General features: G+C 40.7%; 1 protein-coding gene across 6 annotated transcripts in view; it reads left to right on the top strand.

Moving 5' to 3' along the window:
- Positions 1 to 21,619, top strand: part of MTUS1 (microtubule associated scaffold protein 1) — a 113,420-nt gene that overhangs the window by 70,261 nt on the left and 21,540 nt on the right. For all 6 annotated transcript variants that reach the window (XM_050710249.1, XM_035558487.2, XM_050710247.1 and 3 more), the window contains one exon: positions 16,003 to 16,220. In XM_050710249.1, the coding sequence (XP_050566206.1) occupies positions 16,003 to 16,220 (218 nt within the window). The remainder of the gene's footprint in view (positions 1 to 16,002; positions 16,221 to 21,619) is intronic.

Below are 21,619 nucleotides of genomic sequence, written 5' to 3'. Positions count from 1 at the left end.
GTTTGTAGTTCAATAGGGTTGTGTTGAAGTCAAAAAAATTTGATTGAATTAAATCTTATTTTTAAGAGGAGGTTTGTTACAGCAATTGTTTTTATCATAATAACACAGTAAACCAGTGTTGTGGAATTCTTACTTGGTGATTTAGATTGTACTCAGCGGGGTCTCCAGCACCTTTCCAATGGTCTCCACAAATTGTGCTCTTCCCCGTTACTTTTTCCTTGGCATGGAAGTGTTATTTCTATTCTCTGTCTTGGAAAGAAACTAGTATTTGATCTTCTGAAAAACAACCGTGTCAGGAGTATAACTTACGGCTTTAAATACTCCTTAAAAAAATAAATCCTGTTTGATTTAACTGCCAACATACTCAAACATAGAAATAACCTACCTCAAATAACCTGGCTTGTATCTGGCTGAGATCGTTCTTCACAGCTGCTATTTATGAACTTTCCATTGGTGTTGTCTTAACTGATGTCTAGTAGTTGTGGCAAGGGAGCTAATAAACCTGTGTTCGGTTCTTGGTTAAAATTGCTTTTGCTACTTCTTCGCGTGGTGATATGCTACTTAGATTTATAGGAAGTAAAGTTTTTTTTCTCAAGATGCTTGTGTGAACATTTTGTATGTGATGTTATGGAAATACTTCTGCTTAGGCAGGAAATAGGACAGCTGGGGACATCTGTGGGGGAATTCTTTAATTGAAAGCTCATCATTTTCTTAAAGAGAGCTTGAAATCCTTCAGCAGGAAAGTCTGGAAAGTATTGCAAATAATATTTTTTAATGAGTTGACTTCAGCTTTGCTTCTTTAGTACAGTTTTTTAGGCTGTCAGATATTTCAGTGGCCTTCATTTTTGTCTGCTTGTGAATGTTGCTAATATCAGAAACAAATTATTAAAAATGGGATGTTTATACTTATTGCAAAAATAGATTGTGCTATATTTTTTTCAAACATTAACTAGTAAAACAGGAATATAGCAGGAGAATAAGAGGACTGAACTTAAAATGCCAGTTTCAAATTGTTCTGCTCCAAATAAAACAGCAGGCTTGGAGACTTTGCTTTTTTTAGCTGTAAACACATGCTATTTGTGTAACCAGTATAAAATCAAGGCTTAATTCTTTATGCAAATAGTACTGCACAAAACACCTGCTCTACCAACTTATCAAACTAAGAAGTTTTGCCACTTTTGGAGGGGAAAAAAAAAGTCCTGTGTCCTGGGAAGGACATCTTGGCTATGAGGTAGGTCAAGGAAGTTGAGATGCGTATGGCAAGTGCAGTGAATGTTCTTCTTGCTGCATTTGTTAGTGGCATAAGTAGGGATGTTTGTAGTCAGGGATCTTAATTAACGGGTTAATCTTACGTAGGAGTTCTAGTCTTTGCAGTGTGTTGCAGATATTCCCTGGAGAACACCGTTATCGGCGGTATCGGCTTCTCAAGAAAGTTTCTGTTGTGTTTCCCCTGTCCCCACCCAGCTATGCAAAATGGAAGTCTGCTGCCTTTGTAGTGGTTTGTTAGCTCAAGGAGAAGAGACCTGGGGGAACATCAGCTGTGGAGAACGATGCATGACTATTTCCAACCTCCTCTACACGAATTACTATATGGGCCCGCAGCAGGCAGGGCAAACACCTCGTGATGAGGGCACTGGTGCCTGCCAGGCAGCCTTTGCCACAGCGGTCTTCAGTTGTGCGGCCTGGTTAGGAGCCACTGGGACGAAAAGCCCCTTGACTTCCAGGCCTGTGCGGCCAGGAGTGAAAGGGCCGCGTGCCTCTGGAAGGGTGGGGAACGGATGTCTTGTGGCTAACAAAAGCTCTGGGTGCTGCCCTGTTCTGGTTTGTTTCCCCTTGGCAGGACTTTGCATGGGCTCCACCGGCTTGCCTTCAGGCCTGATTCAGCAGGCCAAGACAATGGTGTGCAATGTTCTAGGCATGTCCCCGGGGAGCAATGTTTGCTGCTTAATAACAGGAAAGCTGTTTATCATAACAGGAAATACAGAAATAGTTCCTTAACTGTGACATGGTGACTGCTTCTAACTGTATAAATGCATTTTTTGTGTGTCTTTTGAGAAGAGGACTCTGAGCAGCATGTTAGAGCTGGGCTGTGGAACTTGGCATGCTGTATTGTGCCTTGTGCTTTCACTGAGGCACTGAAGACTGAATTCACGTGGATGATTTTATCTGGAGTGGTTCATTTGAGATGCTGCTTTATTCTGTTGACCAGCAAATTGAGTTTTATCAGTAGGGTAGCTTTAAAGTACTTTTTCGAGGTTAATTTTAGCCGTGTTCAGCTATGCTGGTATTCATTAAGGCATGCTATGCTGCTGCCACCACCTCTTAAAAGACAGTCTTCTAAAGTTGTGAGCTTATGTCTGATTTTGACGGCTGCTTAAATTTTCCTTCTTTCTGCAGAGCTGTCACTTCATGTTAATCATGTTGATAAGTGTAACAGTATAGATACCAAGTATAACATAGCTTCCCTTACATGATCTTTTAGACTTACCAGGGCAGTCCTCTGTAATATGATAAATGTATGTCTCTATTCTGTTGTTAATCTGTACTATCATTTTCATCTACTTTTTGCCCAGTAACTACTCATATGGGTTTTCTTGAGTTATGGGAAAACGCCTAATTTAGCACTGAACCTGAGCTCATCAAATGAAGTCAATGAAGCCGGGGAGGAGCAGTGTGCTGGGCTGCCGGTTCTGGACCGTGATTAAAACCAACCCAGATACTGCTTGAAACAAGGTCATTAGGTGATGCTGTAGAGAACAATGTTAAAAATGCTAGTGCAGCATTTTCTATCTGGCTCCTAAGAGCTCAAAGATTGATTCTTGAAGGGACTTGTGAAGTCAAACAGCTACTGTAAACTTTATTTTTCTCATTTCATTTTTAGCCTAGGAGCTTGATCGTGCTTATATCAGCACTGATTTATTTTATTTTTTTTTAATTTATGGGCAGAACTCATGTTCTAGCTTGATCTCTGAGTTGTTTTATACTCTGTTTTTATACTCAAACATTAGTGACTCCTCTAAAAGATGAATCTGCATATTCCAGAATGAGAATCTGGATGCTAGCTATTTCTTTTACAATTTGAAGCTGTGAACTGTGCTCATCTATTTTATAAGAAAAATATTAAAATTGAACTCTCTGGTCATCTTTTGGTAGGTAAAATACGACTACAGACAGCGTAGCACTCATTGTAGTGCTTTCTGTATGGTCAGAACTGCTATCACTTAGCTTTTTAAAGAACAACATCAGTGAATTTGAGTGTTGTCTTGGATGTATTTGTCTTTAAATGAATGTAGAGTTTCACAAACACAGGAAGCTATTGCTGGATATGTTCAGAAGCAATCTTGGCACAAAGACAAGAATACAAAATATAACTAACACTCTGGGGGCTCTTTAGATTCCCATTGCCTGTCCTACTTTTTCTTCTATAATAACCTTTAGGCAGCATTTCAGTGCCATGCTCAAATCCAGTGACATTTGTTACAGTCATATAACATCAGTTCATGCTAGTGTGATTGAATAAATAGCTTCTGAGTTCAAACAACGACAAAAGTCCTCTCTCTCCATCCCAGATAACTGCAGATACTGTACAAGAAATGATGTTGCATATTAATATGTCTGTCTTGTGGTGAAAATGTATTTTACAGGTCTCTTCTGTACAGTCCTTTTCAAGGAAAGATTATCTTTCCCTGCAAGTTACTGAGCCTGATGGGGACTCTGAAAGACTTCAAGCAGTTCAGAAACACTAGTGAACTATCAAATTCTTAGATCAAACATTAAGATGAGCTGATAAATGTTCTGGTGGTTAAGTAATCATATGCTGGTGTGAAGGAAGAATTGCAACTTCAGTTGTGCTTGCCACTGATTCAAGTTTGGTGATTCATTTTAGGTTCCAAATTCATTGCAGGGTTTTTTGTTTTGTTTGCATTTATGGCAACAAAGTAGAGTTCTAGAGTATGTAAGCAGAAAGTGCCTTTCATACTTAAGGGCTTAATTTTAAAAGCCGTGAGAACTGAGTTTGGGATTTCATTCAAGTTCTTCCTACAATTGGCTCAAATGACCCTAGGTTTTAAAAGCTAAGTTTGACGGATCTAGAGTAAATTTGATGTCAAAAATTGAGTCTGTTAGTTTCTCTTACTTGAATTTGTAAGTAATAGTGTCTCTCCCAGTTATTTCATGTGTTTATCCTGAGCATGCTTACAATGCTTGATAGCCCTTGGGGATGGAATCATTTTAAAAATTATTTGAAAAAAATAATTAAGCTGTCTACATGTCTGGCTTCTCAGCACATAGCAGACTACTGTACGTATGTGAGAACAGAAGAAAAAACTTCCCTGCTAGCCTGTTAGTGTCTGCATGAAAAAACGTGATGCGAAGGCAATTATAAGCAGGGATCTGATCTAGGTGAGGTCAGATCAGGTTTGAGCTGGAAGAGAAGGTACCATGAAAAGCATGCAGGGGACTGTGCTATGGTGAGACGTGAGACAGTCGAAGTCTGGCAAAGTGCTTTTTATGTCTTGGTAGCTATTACTTTGCTTCTGCAAGGAATGATGTAAATGGTTTCTGAAGTTTTTTTCCAGTCCTACATTTGCGATGCTGAGCATTGCAGTCAACAAAGGGCTGGACTAAAGCATTAGAGAAGGAATGAGTTCAGGCATTGAAACTCAGATAGCTCCTTCCTTTCTGGCTGTGTTTCAGCCCTTTCACTCCCTGGCGTGTGTGAGAACCTGGAGCCACAAAAAGGGTGGACTTGTCATTTTTCTCTCTGGTATTGTGTGAGGGTTTCATACACACATGTACTTGCGTGCACGTATGTATAGCAGGGCTTCTTTCTGTGACCCCACCCTCTGAAAGTCTTTTCCCAGATGTGAAGTTACCTTAATGTCTGCAAGCAGGCCAGTTGGCAGCCCTGAACGTATTCAAGAAGGATGCAGAGTTGGGGAAAAGGGATTGGGATTTGTACTGGGGAGGCAATTAGTGGGGTCTGGGAAGGATTTGCAGATGGTGCAAACTAACCATGACAGGATTCCTTGTTCCAGCTGACTCTGGGGCCTGACTTTGCAGACACAAACTGAAGCATGAAGGTCAAAAATACGTATCTAGGGCGAAACAGTAGAGGGCACCAGACAACAAGGACCAACGTCTTGTGCAAGAAGTAGAATGGAGAGTGAAGGTGGTGGAGAGGAAACAGGAGAAGAGTGTGAAGAACGCCAGTCTTCCCTTTGCTTGGCTCTCTGGGCAGCTGTGCATTTCAAGGATGACAAAGCACAGCTGCAGCTATAGGAAGGTATGCAGAAAAAAGAGGACTCCTTCAAATGTCTTTTTGCCTACCTAGAGCAATACCAGAAAAAGAAACTTACTAAAATGTAAACTCCATACGTAAACATAATTGTTAGCTCCTAAATGTAGTGCTTTCTTTGCTTCAAAACCTGGAGAATTCAGTGATTTAAGGTTGCCTGTGGGGGGTGTATGAAGAACTGGTTTTAGCAAAATACACATGCCTAAAACAAGGATAATTGAGAGAGATTTGACAAGCTTTAGCTTGGTCCTCATTGACCAAGGCTGCAGCACACAGTAACACATCTTCATGCAATTGCTTTCCATCATGTTGTCATCTTTGTGCTTAAAAATGGATGACTCCCTGCATTTTTAATGTGCATCAAGTCTTGATTTATCAGTGTACATACAGCCACTCTCTTTCAGGTCAGAATACATATGCTCTAGGCTTTAGGCATTGTTTTGATTTTTATTTCCCCCCCACCCCACCCACTATATGCTTAACTAGCGTGTGCTGGATTTTGTCCTAATTCAGAACAAGCTAAAATATCAAGCATCAATATCGCTCTCGGTTATTAAAAAAAAAAAAAAAAAAAAAAAAAAGCCTGATCTACTGATAGTCTAGCTGATGTGTGTTAGAGTTGTCTTCTATAAGTTGCATATCACTTCAAATTTATTTCATTTGCAGTCATCTCTGAATGTATGGTCAACTTACTGATATTTTTATTTTTGTATTTGATGTTTAGTTTATATTCATGCTTGATACACACTAGCTAGATGAAAAACTTTCAGTTCTAGGTGTTGTTGCAGTTCCAGTAAGCTTGGTGCCTAAATGTATTACACATGCTATTTTAAGACACAATATAAAAAATGTTTCTTTTCGAAAGTCAAGTAATGCTTCTATAAGATGGATCTGTGCTCAATAAGGTAAAAACTGTTAAAGGCACAACACTGGTATTTTTAGAGTATTTTTTCTATTATTTATTTCCTTCCATCTTCGCTGACTTTGTCAAAGCACCACTAGTAGGGCTGACAAAATGCATGGCCGTTTGACATCATCCCACCCAATACTGAATGTGTTGACATGAAGACTGGAAAAGGAACAGCTACTGAGGAAGTTAAAGAAATGTAACACTAATACAACATAAGGCACAGTTCTAGAGAATCTTTATTGCTGGACTTCACTTCAAAGCTTGCTCTTTAAAAAAAAAAAAAAAAAAAAATGGCTTGTTGATCAAGAAGTTGCAGTAAGATAATAAGAGTAAGGTGGTAGTAAGATAAGTAAGATGATACTCTCCTTTGTGCTTTTATTTGGGAATCCACCAGCAATTTAGAAGATAATACATCTACTTAGTTTCAGTTTAGGTATCTTTACAACTGTCATAATCCAGTTTCTTGAAACATTTCAGTGTAAGATTAATATAGGTTTTAAAACACGAATGCTAATCTTCAGAAATGTGAATAAAGCTAATGCAACATAAAGATTTTGTATGCCTAATCTGTATAGTTTTAAAAAAAAAATCATACTAAATTACTGGCAAACTAAACTGTGTCATTAACATGCTTCTTCTAGGGGGAGAAATACTGTGTTGCAGGAAATCGTTAGTGCATTTGACAATGTCCTAAAACAGCTCAAGAGCCATATTCTGTAGGACTAGTGACACCTTAAGGAACAAAAGAGACATCAGTGTTAATCCCTTGGGTGAAGGAAGGCATGTTTTGCGCTTGGAAATACTGAGGCTTTGACAGGTGGTTAATATTAATGGGCGAGTGCATACAGGGACCCAGTTCAAAGGCAGTCATGGGTGAGAGTCTGCTTTATTGGGGGTAGGAACTGGAAAGATGATGTACTGAGGAGCTTTAGTGCAGTATTACACATCATTGGTATTTTGCTTGCTTTGGTTTCGTGGCTGCCTCCTCAATGCAGGGAGAATCACCTCTCCCTCACAAAAAGACAACAGGAGCATCCTCCTAGCCCAGCAGCAAAAAGTCCTACAGCATGGTATAGGGCAGAGGGTTTGCTACACACTGGGTTATCACGTGGGAGCCTGAAAGAATGAAGTACGTTTTGGATTACCTAGCAAGGAATAAGCTGACAGCTGCCTGCAAATGAACCTTTGCACAGGATTAGTTAAGGACTGCGCGGGGTTTCTAGGCCTTTGGTGGACCTCACGCAAATGCTTGGTCAGGAAAACTGTTTGCTCTGTCTTTCCTCTGTTGCACGTATTTGCAGGTTTCTTCTTTCACCCGCGTTACTGTGTGAAGTGTGCTGTAATGAACTGGCGCCCTTGTTTCACGCTCGGTTTTTTGTGTCAACAACCTGGATGCTAATGAGCTGCCTGCTAGATATTCAAGCTTCCAGGTAACAGCTGTAGGCTGCGAGACTCCGGCGTGGTCTCTAAGAGACATTTGGTCTCTTACCTAAGAATCAGCGCTGTAGCGGACAGCGAAGTGTTTGACATGTTAATGGTTTGACATGCTAATGCTCTCCGCTTCAAAAGAGACCTGCGCTTTTCCAGCTGAGACCCCGGGTGGCCAGTGCAGCGAGACACGTGGGCTCAGCATGCAATTAAAACATCACATAGGCATAGAGCTCTTTGAAGTGCAGGAAGACAGCTGAGACTTCTTTCCTTTTCACTGCCGTGTGAATAAGGACATCCAACTACGTGCCGGGAAGGGAGGAGCAAAAAGGAATAAATTGAAAATGCGGTGTTGAGGCTAGAAGTTAATGCTATAACGCTATACATCAGCGGCTGAGTTGGCACGAAAGGACAGGTACAGACTTCGGAAACAGTGCTTCAGACTGAATGTCTGGAATAATACGTGGTAGTTCTGCACTTTCCCCCCAGTGCTGTACCAGCATTACATAGACATATATATCAATGTTGAAGAACCTTTGTACCTCTGCAAAGAAAGGCAGAGGCATTTCTGATGTGTAAGTTTGAATCCCGCTGCGTCTCATTAAGCAGCTATGTCAGGTTTTGCCTGCTTGCAGTTAAATTTTGTTCAGTTCAACCTTTCAAACAGCCTCGTTGGTGGTGGTGGTAGTTTTGCTCAGAATTATTTGAAAAGGATTTGATGGCAGCTAACCTAAGCTGATGTTCCTTGGTGTAGGCTTGGGCCTGACCTTGAAAAGAAATTCGAGAGGTTGCAGTAAGAGCAAAGGAAAGGGAGCACTACAGTTCTGCTCTAGGAAGCATGCAGCTGTCTAAGGCTGCGGACAGAGCAAGTGAGGGCTGTCTGCGCTGGTTTTTATGTAGACAGGCCTGAGGCAGCGCTTAGAAGCAAAGTACTTCTTCAGCAGCCCGTATTTGTGCGCTCACTAGGCTGGAGGCATGGAAAGCTTTCACCATTTGCCAAGCTGAATGCAAGCAAAATTTTGGAGTTGACCAAGCTGTGGAGCTGCAAGGAGGGCTGGGAGACTTCCACTCAAGCCCAGCCTTTCAAGCCATCCACAGACACTGATTTAGTTACGTTGCTGGGGACCGTTTTCCCTGTATGTTTGGGTGAAACTGCTTTCTGGGTTCATAGCCTACAGCATGAGTTCTGAAAGAATTTAGGATTGCAACTTACAGCTAGCCAAATTTCCAGTTCCTCTCAAATACAATATACACACGGCTCCAGATTAAATCAAGTAGCTTCTCTATTTGTAGGGGTGTTCTTAGGTGTCCCTCTCTGAAATGCCATAGCTTGTCACTAGGCAAATGTGTTAAAATCAAAGTGGTGAAATCAATCAATCTTTGTTCTATTGCTTAAATAGCTTGTCTGCACTGTGGGAGGGGAGAATTACAGAGATTATTTTGAGGCTTCCGAGTTAGCTGCATGAAGACTAACAAACAAAGTGAAGTTATGTACTCACCTATGGGTGATTCAGATGCTAGACTGAGATTTGTTAACTCCCAAAGGAAAAATCCCGGAATTAGGCCCATGGATCATGCAGCACTGCATCTGATGGGACCAGCTCTGTTATGGGAGGGAAAGAGTAAGCATCTGGAGTAGAGATGCAGTGTACGTCTGGTTCTTAAGCCTCTGCTAAAAACAGGTAGACCTTCAAGTTTACTTCAGTGTTTTTTGGTATACTTGGAGAAATTTGATCCAGTTGCTGATTTTTCTTCAATTTCATTGTTATAGTACTTCTAAAAAAAAAAAAAAAAAAAATAGCAAGTGTACAGTTAGCACTTACAATTAGGTGGAAAAGAGACCTTTTGGAAAAGTGAAAGTCTGGTATACCTTCTTCTCTCATGTTTGGGAAGCGAAAATATCCGATTGCTGTGTCAAGTCTGAGCCCAGTTGGGGCTGTACAGAGCATGCAGTCACCCTGAAGGTCAAAGTAGTTGAATTTTTTGTATGATTCCCAGTAAGCTTTGTGTAAAGGTTTTTGTTTAATGTTTCAAATATATTTTACAGTGTTAAGTAGTACACCATAGTTCTTACTATGGTTTAGTGAGCTTGTTAACTTCAAAACTATGACTGGTGTCTTTTTTTCTGTTCATTTTCAACTTAAATCGGTGTCAGGTACAATTGATAAGATTAAACTTGCAATTTTCACGAATACCTTCCCTCTCACACAGTGCGACCCGTTCTCCACCTGTATCATCACTGGAGCAGTGGATATTAATGCAGCTGGATTCTCATTAGCTGCCAGTAAGCATCAGACAAGGTCTTTGCAAGTTCTTCACCTGTGTTATTGAGATTTTTTGGAAATGCTAAGGTCTGGTAAAGGCTCGAATAAAGTGTTATACTGCTGAGCTGAGTTACTGCAGGTATTGGTCTAGGGATGCAGAAGTACTGCCAAGTGCTTGTAACTGGCTCTTCTCACCTGCCTGATCCATTTTGTCAAGGATTTTGTTACCGGGATTCAAAGGTCAGGTTGTGCTTCTGCAGTCTGTTCTGTGGTCCAGTCTGCAGTGAGGGCTGTGCGTGGTCAATAGCACCTGAGCCCTCAGGATAGCCATCCAGCTAGAAATGGGGCAGGGTGCTGAGAGGAGGAAGGCATTCCTGCAGCCTGTAGCTCTGCTGGGAAAGTCCCATTGCCTGAATATAGGAAACGTTCCAGAAGAGTGCACGTCTGGCCTTCTGGCAGGTGAGACACTCAGAAAAAAGCTCTACCCCTGGTGTTGTGTCCACCAGGGGGCTGTGAGAGTGGGACAGTTGGGCAATATTTGCAGGCTGTGTGTGGAGGATGTGTCTCTGATCCCTTCCCATGAGTGTGCCTGAGCTGGTGTGGGAGGCTAACTGGAAAGCGAGGAGTAACCTTGTGGTGCAAGCAGGACTTGCTGGGTCGGTTCTTTGGCACTGCTCAGCAGCACTGTGGTGAGGCAGAAATCTTGCAGCTGTGCACACACAAAAATCAGGGTTGTTTGTAATGCTTCCCATCCCCAAACTGTGCTGATGGGATTATTGCAGTTTTCTATGGATAGCGTAGATCTTCTGCTCTGGGATGTTCTGGGATCGTCACTTCAGAGAGAGTGTCCTGGAGGCATGACAGCACGAAGGTGTGTGTAAAAGCCTTGGCCTTTAGCCTGTGTGAGACCCGCTCTGAATGCTGGGCCTTACTCTGAACGTCAGGTCACCGGTCTGAGGGCAGACGCAGATGCTTCCTGTAGGGGAATATATATTGGGTTGGTCATTTTTTCAAACTGAATCCAATGACTGAGTAATTAAATCACTTTGTAACAAAACAACTTAACAACCTGGTATCATTAGTCTTCCTGTTTTTACATGGAGCCTAAAATTACGGTGAGTTCTGTGTTTAAAATTGAGAAGCATTAGCTTTTAAAAAGAAAAAATAACACGCAGAGCCGGTACCTAAAAGACTGCCTCCTTAACCTGCCAGAAACATCTCATTAGTCAGTTTTCCCTTGTCGCTTTTGTAAGCGTTCGTTGTTTGTGAACTAGAGGATTTCCTCAGGATCTGGGTGCTTCCACAGATCGCTAAATGAGCATTCCTGGTAGTAATGAACTGTGCTAATGAGGGGGGGGCGGTATTCAGTGGGAGAGGAGCAATGGCCACGGCACTCACCAATTTATGCATCAAGTCTCGCTGCAGACATTAGCAGAAGGATGGGTACGCAACCACCTTGTTTGAATGTAGGATTGAAATACCTGAGTACTGTCAAACTGTTGCAATTCACATTCTTTTTGAGCCTTTGTTGAAAAGGTAGGGCTGCTGTGTTCTTGCACTGTTTGGCTGCGTTGCAACAAACCTGGTAACTGATGCCCAGGCATTTTCTATTGATGCGCAGATCAAATGACAGTGGGGAGTGGCTTTCTGGGTGACGTCCTGTGTACAGTGATGTCAGCCAAAGATTTAAAAAATTCAGGTGTGGCATAATCTGCCAATTAAACCGATTAGTACTCAGGCTAACTCTTGAGAGGGAGCTCTGTCTCTACAGCTCTGCTTATTGAAGTATTTTATTTAGTCCCTTTGCCTTACCTAGTACTAGACTTCTACCTAGTACCTTCACTGAAGCAAACTGTAAGCTGACGTAGGACCATGCTGAGGGCTATGTGCTAGCTCTCTGGCTATCTGAGAAATCTGCTGCTGGCTCACAAGTGGTCCTGACTGCTTGGAAGCTGTGGCTCTGGAGAAGTTCTGCGACCCCCGTGGGATTGGGATGGAGTGCCTCGCGGCATTGCTGGCAGACGTTAGAGCTAGTCAGGAGGCGATGGAGGCTGGGCAGAAGGAGCTGAAGCGTGACATGGAAACATCTCAAAAGGAAATCAGAACAGTGTTAGCACTGCAAAGGAGTCAACAGCAGGTGAAAGAGGAGCTGAAAGCAGAGGTGAAGTCCAGTCACTTGGATATAAGAAATGTGCTCGAGGAAATCCAGCGAGTAAGGGAAGAAATGGAAGCTCGATTAAATACTCAGGCCGATCTGGTCTTACTGATCAAAGAAGCGAGCACCAACTTGACATGTGTAGACAAGGCTTTCCAGAAGATGGAAGAGAGGCAGAAAGTTCTTACCAGCCTGCACCTTCCTACAAGAGAAGACATTGAGCATGGATTTTTCTTTGAGAAATGCTTACACAAGATGCATGTGAATTTTCAAAAGCCCGTGGAAGCTAACGGTTTGGATGAGGAACATGGAAACATGGTGCTTAGGGGTAAGACCATGGTGATCATAGCGTGGGGACTTGAGTTTGTCATGTGGTTTCTTTTGGCTATTTGGAATGCTTTTAAGAAATATATATTTTTTTTTCTTAGAAATTGAACCTCTTGCACTTACGCAGGCTTTCCTCATACATGACAAGCAATGGAAGGCTTTGATTTGGCTCTGCCAACCAAAAAGTGGGTGCTGGATGTTTCAGCTGGTAATTTAGCAGCAGTGCACAAGATAGAGAGGCTCAGGAAACCAGCAGGACCTGGCAAGCCGCTCAAGTACTGTGCCAAGTACTGTGCAGTGCTGAAGCTCCTAAATGCAACTGTATGGTATGCACCCCAATGTATGAGTGGTTCTGTATTTCTTGCTTCTGATTACCTGCTAACTAGAGAAACTATGTATGGGAAATGGTTCTCCTTATGGAAAAACTTGGGATGGGCCTAATAGTCTTCCCAAAGAAAAGTCTCTACAGCTGCTGTCCATGCAGTGACTTCAGAGGGAGTGGGAGGATTCGTGGACCTTTACCAAGGTCATCGGATATTCTTTTTTTTTTGTGCCAGCAAGATACTGAATCTTCTGTGACTGATTCAGTGATCAGAAGGCTCAATCCTTACAAAACTGCTGCTGCTATTTTTATAGATTAAAAAAAAGGGTAAGACCCTACATGGTGATTGTGTAGGGTTGCTGTGCTGCATGTAGTACTTGAGAATCTGTGACTTACAATCTTCAGAAATTGAGCATTTTAAATAGATTGGGTACTGTGTTTTCTAGACTGCTGAAGAAGAGTCCACAAGCTAACTGAAGGGGAAAATTTGTTTTACTTTGCAAGTCTGACTTGCGTAAAGGTGGCAAGTAAAAATGGCGAAGTGAGGAGGACTTGGGCTGGTGACTGATACTGTCCTTAATTTAGAGTCCATCGTTGATGTGTTGTATCAGTAATTAGACTTGATGCCTTTGTTCTAATGAAGTTATGGCTTTTGTTTTGACATCATAGTATGGCTTCTATACAAATCTGGAAACAATCTGTCATTGCCCAGGGGTACACAGGCCATAAATAAGCATTGGAGTGCTGCTGGCGTTAATCCGTAGAGGCAGTTCATGCTACGGAGGGTTGATGCTAGCAGATAAATGCTTTTCAACATCTAAAGTGGTTCTGCAGAGCACATGCCTGTGATAAAATTGTTAACAGGAATGTCACTGAATTTCTCTTGTGCACATTTTTTGTTCAGCTTTTTTTAGTTCAGTATCCAGGGTTGGCTTGGATGAATGTTTGAAGGAGCTTCTCTGAAGAGGCTTGGTGGTCTGGGCACCACAATAAAAGCAGTGGAGTGAAACTGGCAAACTGATAAAGGCTAGCTAGGCTGTGGAGACAGTGGATAGTTGGAGTCTATCGTCACTTGCGGTTAGCTGTTGTATCAGGGTACTTATTTAAACAAAATAACTTCAGTAAGTAACAGTATCTGATGTAATTTTTTTCCCTGAATAAAAATTGCCTGCAACCCTTCGTACAGATGGGAAGCAGCTTTTCATGCTCTGTCGGGGTCCTAACAAATAATGTTAGTCACTTCATACAGTGAATTAAGTGTTGACATTAGTATCTTTATTAGTAAATTTATCCCGTACCCTTAAATCAGCAATAGTGTTCCAATTCTGTGTTTATTGTAAGGGAAGCTTTTAGGGAGGGAGATGGAATAAATGAGAGAGTAGGAGTACATGAGCCAGTTGGGCAGGGAAGGACTGAATGTACGCCTTTATTCTCTAGTCACTGCCCTGTTTCTCTTCCTTTCCTCCCCTTGATTATTGCCTCTTGTGATTTTTTTTATTTTTTTTTTAAAAAACCTTCAGAAGGTGACCAGTGTTTGCTGCAAAAAGTATTTGCTGGAAGATTGCTGGGAATCTAGCAAGATAGCTCTCAGATTTGAACCCTCTTTCATTTGTAGAGGTGTAAATGAAACAACGTTGTGTCTGCACTGTGAGAAAAGAACTGGCCCCATTAGGTAAAGTGGTGGTAAAAATATACCTGGAACTGGCAGCCAAGCTTGGTCTGTTTCCCCTACTGATTAGAATTTGGTTTTTGATTTGGGTTATGTTGACACCTTTAACAGCTCTACTATTAAACAGCAAGACAGTCTGTTTCTAATAGAAAATACACCCTGTAACAGTCAGCATCTCCTGAGCAGGAGTGCAGTGAAATCTCCAATAATGCAAGAGTGTCCAAACATTATAAAGCAATAATTCTGACATTTCTCTAACTAAGGGAGGACAGGAAATCTTGCCTAGAGAGGATTTATTTGGAAAATTCATGGTCTTAGGAGGCCCTTCACACGCTGCTCAGCAAGAGGCACAGATGACATCAGTATTTTGAACAGAAAACTTTTTCAAATGTTTTGAAAACAGGCGAAGTCTATGCAAGACTGGTGTATTAATGCAACAGTTGATGTGTCAGACTAACATTAACTGAGAGTCAAAGGTTTATTGTTAATATTATCTTAAATTATGTGATTGAGCCTTTCACTGCTGGCAATATGCAAGAGTCACTTGACAACCTTCATACCAGGTGTTTGGGCTTCAGAAGGGATTCATTAGCAGCTACTTCTAGTTCATTAATATGTCCCCTGTTTTTTCCACATGTTCTTGTTTTTCTTTTCTCCAAATCTCATCTCTCAGGTTTTATCACTTTATCTGGAAGAAATCTTGTTAAGTTGACACTGTACAAAGTAATCTGCTCCAATGTCTTCATTAAAATGCCAAGGGATATTTATGTATTGCGTCAGCCTTCTATTGCAAAAGTGTTTGCTTGTTCTGTGCATGATCAAAAGACTGGCCCTGTCTGCACTGCAGTACTGTACCTTTTTGGTCTGAAGGCAGCAGAGAAACCTGTAACCTCGGCGGTGTTTACGAATCAAGTGCTGGGTTATGTAATGTGGTTTCCTCTGGCACCACACGATTGTGTACTGTGAAGGGACTGAGGTTGCAACATAACTGAGAATATTAAGTGAGCTATGTAATTCTTGGACCGTGAAGAGCAGCAGGGCAAACTTGAAATATGTTACATTTTAGAGCATTTTCAAGTATCATCTTTGTGACCTAAATTGCTGATGCTAGAAACTTGTTGGAAGACCTTTGGGTAATGGAGCTCAAACCTGAGCTGTAGAGTGGAGTTTTTGCAGTAAAATTTTTTGGAAGGAAGGAAGGAAAAGATCAAGGGAATGTGGGGAAAATGGTTTTGTATTCAGTACTAGCTTAGAGTGTAGAAAATATGAAATATGTGTTGCAAATGGAAGTGGTTGACTCATCTTAAGGTAGAAACAAGTCAGTGGATGGGTAGGATTACAGAAATCTTGCATTTTATGTAAACATTTATTCAAATCACAGTATGTAGAATATGCTGAAAAGTAAGCCACAATACACAAAGGTAAGGACAAAGAGCAAAACATTGTATATGAGGTTATGGTTCTAGAACCCAGCCTGTCAGATGATGATGTCTGATCCACAGTGCTATGGAAACAACCCTTTCTCCTAGCTAGTGTTTCAGGAAGAGTTTAGATCTATTTTCTTTTGTACCTGCCTTTCAGTTTTCATTAGACATAAAGTACAGATTAACTAATTGTTGTTTTTGTTCCAGTTGACAAGGGCAAGCAACGGAGTCCAAAAAGCTCGTGCATACAGACACAAACCTCCACAGATGTGCATTCACCTGGCACAAAAACAGCTGAGTTGACACAGTACAAGACAAAATGTGAGAACCAAAGTGGAATCATTCTGCAGCTGAAGAAATTCCTGTCAAGCAGCAACCAGAAGTTTGAAGCATTGACAATTGTGATCCAGCACCTGCAGTCTGAGGTAAAAAAAAATAAATAAATAAATAATAAAAAGTCTTGCAACTAATCCATTCTGACTTTAATTTGTTGAACTGTTCTCAACAATGGCTTCTGAATATATTATACACTGATACATAAGCTTTCAAATAATTGAGAATGAAGTGCAGGATACTGACTATTGAATCCTGCATTATTGGTAGTATCTTTACAATTATCAACTTTCATTAAAAAAAAAAAATAATGCACCTGAAATTTAGTGAAGTTCATCTGACGTGTGTTAATGTTTGCTTGTCCTAGTCTGTTTGACATACAGAATGACTTCATAAGTTTGATAATGCACCAGAATGTTGGTCTGCTTTGAAAGATTTTGAGAGAAGAGAAATCTCAAGTTAGGGGATAACAGTTATGGATTTATGCTGCAACAGTTGATGCAGACTTTACTAGCACTTCATTTTGTATTTATAGCTAATGTTCCAAGATTGATACCAGTTGTATTTTAGCCGTTCCCATATGTAGTGATTTCATCCAATGTATAAAAATCACTGAGTTGTCTTAGTATGCTGCCAGAAACATTCTCTTCTGCTGGGATAATATCTGTTCACTCTCCTTTCAACTAAAAACACTGCATTATTGTTAAGTTCAAGTCTGGTTCAACTCAGAAAGAACAGTTGCTTTTACTGAGTTTTGTGAGGTTGGTTTGTTTTAGTTTTTTAAACTCTTGATTGGAACATCTTTCTCTAATATAATCTAAGATCTTCAAAGCAATTTGGTACAAGCTTTTTGGGTGCCTGTCATCTAATACAAAATTGTGAAATTTGGACGGCTAAACTTCCATTCAATCTTCGTGATACTTTATAATAAGCACCTAGATTTCTGGTAACTTTTATAATTAAAAGTCTTGGCCCAGGTTCCTTCAGATATTTTGTATTGCAATTTTTATTTTATTTTTTTTAAGGAATACTTAATCTGCGTATCTTTACCTGATATTTTAGTAAGAAGCCTGTCATATGTACTTCTTCCAGGCTGTTTTACAGTGTATTTACAGTCTAGGCATTATTTCCTCGAGAATAATGGGGATGGTTATTTAAAAAAAAAAAAAAAAATGTGTAAGATGGAGGGAAGAGAGAACTTCATGGGGGAGAATAATTTTGCTGCTTCTACCTTTTCATTATTATTTTGCATGTGGAAAGAAAAAAAAATCTGTCAATTATATAAATTAAAATCAATAAAATAAATTAAAATCATTAAAATTTAATAATATTAAAAATAAAATTTCATTATTAATTTAATTAAAATTAATAAAAGCATATCAATTATATAAAACAAGTAATCTAGGAGTGTTAAGTCTAAGCACTTGTAACTGGGCTAAAAATTGATGTGTTGATGTACCTGCAGTTGTTTCAGGTATTGATGTTTTCTTTCCCAGGATAAGACAAGTCCTAGGTGAAGAGGTAATGTCTTATTGTACTTAGTGTAGGAGTGAAGAGGACCATTCTGCCATGGCTGGTGTAAGCAGTATTCAGAAATCTGATGAGTAGCTAAGGGAAACATCCTTCAAGATTTCTGTATTTTAGAGAAGGCTGAAGAGTGGTCTTGTTTTGTTTGGTTGTTTTTTCCTTCCTTTCTGAAGTGTGCATTTTGGTCTAGCTAACTTAATCCCAACTGGCTGTGCATTTATTTATTGGAAGTGTGTCTCAAGGATTGCTTCAATGTAGTTCTCAAATTTTGGGGGTAAATTCAGGGAGAAACTTAGAGGGTTTAACTGAAGCTGAAAACCACTGCCTTAACTACTGCAGAGCCAGCAGAAAGTGGCTTCAGCTTTTATGAAAGTAGTTTTCAGTTGTTTTTTTTTTTTGGGGGGGGGGGAATCAACTAAGCATAATCTTTTTTATTATTATGTGAACAACAAGGCTGTGCTTCCCATTCCTCCTACTTGAGCAAGTGTGAAGTAACACAGTACAGCTTGAGCTGATAAAACAGTATGCTGTCACCAGCAGAAGGTCCTGCTGTACGCTCCTCTGGTGCTGGTCTGTCCCTGATTCAGCTTTCAGCTGTCAGAAAGCTACTCCAGCCATAGAGAGAGCATTTCTTGTCCAAATTAGTGACATGGACTGTTCTTCTGGTCAGAACCAGTGCAAGGGGGAGGCAGCGTTGAGGACAGGCTGCCTGGTTAGACAGAGAAAAGAGCCAGGGTGAGCTGCTGCATCACTTCAAGGCTGTATGTCGCAGCTAGAGCCTCTTGGCAAAACCTGCCCCAGTCTTTCCTGTATTCCCTGCAGGAGCAGGAACTGACAAAGCTGAAGTTACTGGGAGAGGTGAATCAGCTGCTGCTATTTTTTTTTTCTTCTCTTTGAGAGGTCCCACATGCATTTCTGCACCAAAATTTTAAATTGCTGCTTAATGAGCTCATGTGAAATGGGATAGCTGCTGGCAAAATAAGAATGTGCTGGCAGTGACTTCTGTCAGAAATGCAGCCAGCCCTTCTGCAGTGAAGTTGTGAGGCTGCTGTCTAAGGGTTGAACAAAATTGTGTAAGGCTGCTGTGCTGTTTCCAGCTGAGCAGGAATCTCTCACAAAACTCTGTGTGAGCTCAAACTTGTTTGTTACAAGCATTATCATGGAGTTGTCAATATTAACAGCTGGCTCTGATAATACCTCTAACACTGGAGCTGTTAGGGTTTGTCCAGATGATTTCTGTGGTTAACTGCTTCTACCAAGACTGTTCTGAATTTAAGCCTCTTCAAGGTGGGCCAGTCCACCCTGATAAAACTGTAAAACCAGATTTCAACCGAGCAGAGCCAGTTGCAATGAATTAGCACTAGATTGAAACCCTGGTGGCAACCTGAGTGCTTGATGCCAAGGAACGTGTCCGATGAGAATGTCAAACTGTACCAAGATTTTTCTTTGTTAGGTAACTGTGTGTACACTAACTAAGTGTTAAAAGTACGTGTCAAACTTCAATCTTATCAAAATAGCAAGCTAGTCCTTCTAGATGGCTGTTTTCCCTCTAGTTCCCTGGTAATTCCTATGGCTCCATAACTCTTTTCCTGTTTTTTTAAGTTCAGACAAGAATGGAAAAGTGACAGTACAGAGGAAACAGGCTTACCAAGTGCAAAGGAAAGCTGTCTTCTGTTAACCTTTAACTACGTAAGCTCTGAAATGTGCACTAGACTTGAGTGTTAATTTTGCATGTTTTGACTTTTTTTCTTGTCCCTTTAGTAGCAGATGCGTTCAGAGAAACTCTAGAGATATGGTTTAAGACTTCTGGTGTAGGTGAGGCTGTGGCTGGCCGTGGTGGAGCCTGTCAGGCCTGCGGGCTTGCACTTGTGCCTGCACGGCCTGGTGCCTGCCAGGCCCTGGGGAGAGCCAGTTCAGGAACATCATCAGGAGGCCACAGAGAGGAACCACTCTGGTCTGCTTTCATAAGTCTATCCATACCTGAAGTTTTATGGGCTTGCTCTTGTGAAGTGGTTAACTCTGGGAAGGAGTGAGAGTGAAAAACCAGCAGCACTGGTGTGAGGTAGGGATGTGTGCCTGAGAGGCCCTCCGCAGCGCGAGCTCCGGTTAAAGCGCCACAGCTTTGGGGTTGGGAGATGTTTGTTTTGTCTGCACGGTACTGGCTTGGTCTTATATTTGGTTTTGGTCACTTCTAAAGCTGTTCAAGGAAGATTTAGCTTTGAAGTGAAGAGGAAATGTATTGCTGTTGTGTGACTCAAACTGCTTTGTGAGTATCGAAAGTGTGAATTGACAGCTGCTGCCTTCATGTTCTCGTATTTTAATGCATACATTTTAATTGCCACATTTGGAAGTACTCAAGTCATTTAAAAAAAAGGCAGGAAAATGTTTTATTAATACCCAGTTCTGTTGGTTTTACTTTAAGAAATTAAATCAAATCAAGTCCTTCAAGAGCTTTTAAAAGACTCGGGAATAGAAGCGAGTTTCAAATTTTTGCCGGTGCCGCAGATCTCCAGAGATGAACAGAAACAAAACTTTACTGCTGTTCTTCTCTTGGTGTACTTGAGAATACTGGAATTTACAATTCAAATTTTACTTTGGAATGACTGTGGTGACTTCTTCAAGAAGTCTCCTTCACAGAGGGAATGTGATTTGCAAGGCTACAGAGCCTTGGCAAAATAATATGGGGATACCATTAATTGTGGATGCCATACAGGAAGCAACATAAGTAATGAATTAGAAATTGTGTGGCTGAGATGGACTTCGGTATTTCTAGGTGGAAATAAAAATCTACCATTAATACATGAGCTACTATAACTGGCATTTCCTGACATGCAGATGACTGCGACAGTCAAGGTACTAGTTTTCTTGGGAATTTCCTAGCACTTAGTTTTTTTCCATCTTGGAATATGCAGACATGTTGATCAAAATAATTTGTGGTGGCCTTCATGGAAGCTCAGCAGAAAATATTTATATTTATTATATGAGAAATGCATATCCAACTTAAGGAGCAGAAGTACATATTGCATCACTAAACCCCAAACCCTTAGTGGTAAAAGAAAGAGTTTTGGAACAGTTGCATTTTTGGCATGTACATCCAAAATACATTGGCAAGGCCATTGTTAAGCACAGTTGTCTGAGTTTAAATTTATAGTTTTGACTTTCCAGAACCTAACATCAAACCTGTCTGGTTCTCATTAAGATTCTCATCCAAAATGCACTTCTGCTCATTAAATCTGGCTTCCCAGAGTATAGAAATCTCTTTTTACAAGAGACAGAGTGTAAGGATATAAGATCATTTTTGTTTCCTCAGATTTAAAAATAAATAAACAAGTAACCAAGTCACTTAGAACAGAAATCAAAAGATAATATCTTGGTTCTGAAGAATTCATATATGTTCTGTTCTGTAAAGGATAGCATTTGAGAGATAACACAGTAGGTTACCCTTTATAGCAAACCTAGGTTCTGGCAGCTTGTATCTTACAGGTAGCTGTTGTGGAAAGCAAGGAAGTTTCAAGTTATTCTCAAGTTCTTTGTAACATTTGACTGCTAATTGACAATAACATTTTTGGCAACATTGAAGTTTTGTGAGCTATTAACACCCAGAAAAGTAACTACTGTGAGACCAGGCTCTGGTGAAATAGCCATCCAGCTTCTTAGAAGACACTTGAGTTACCAAATTTATTGGGTACGGTTGGGTATTCAGAAGGGGTGATGGAGAGAACTGAAAGTTCAGCCCTGTAGCTAGTCCTAGCAAAAGGTGTGCTGAGAAAAATACATCTTTGACTTTAAAAACAAGTTTCATGTTTCAGGTAGCCAGTATTGCCTTCCCTGACAAAGAAGCTAATTCCCATGGCTACCTTGTTGTTTCTCCTAATTTTTAAAGAAGATGCACAGTTGATGACAGTAGCAAGCTAGATGTAACTATTGCAGATTTGAAATAAAAGGGAGGGGCTCGTGGAAGAAA

The sequence above is a fragment of the Cygnus atratus genome, chromosome 4, assembly GCF_013377495.2.
Source record: "Cygnus atratus isolate AKBS03 ecotype Queensland, Australia chromosome 4, CAtr_DNAZoo_HiC_assembly, whole genome shotgun sequence".
Taxonomy (NCBI): Eukaryota; Metazoa; Chordata; class Aves; order Anseriformes; family Anatidae; genus Cygnus; species Cygnus atratus.
Note: the sequence above shows the minus strand (reverse complement) of the source record. Positions and strands in the feature narration are given on the sequence as shown.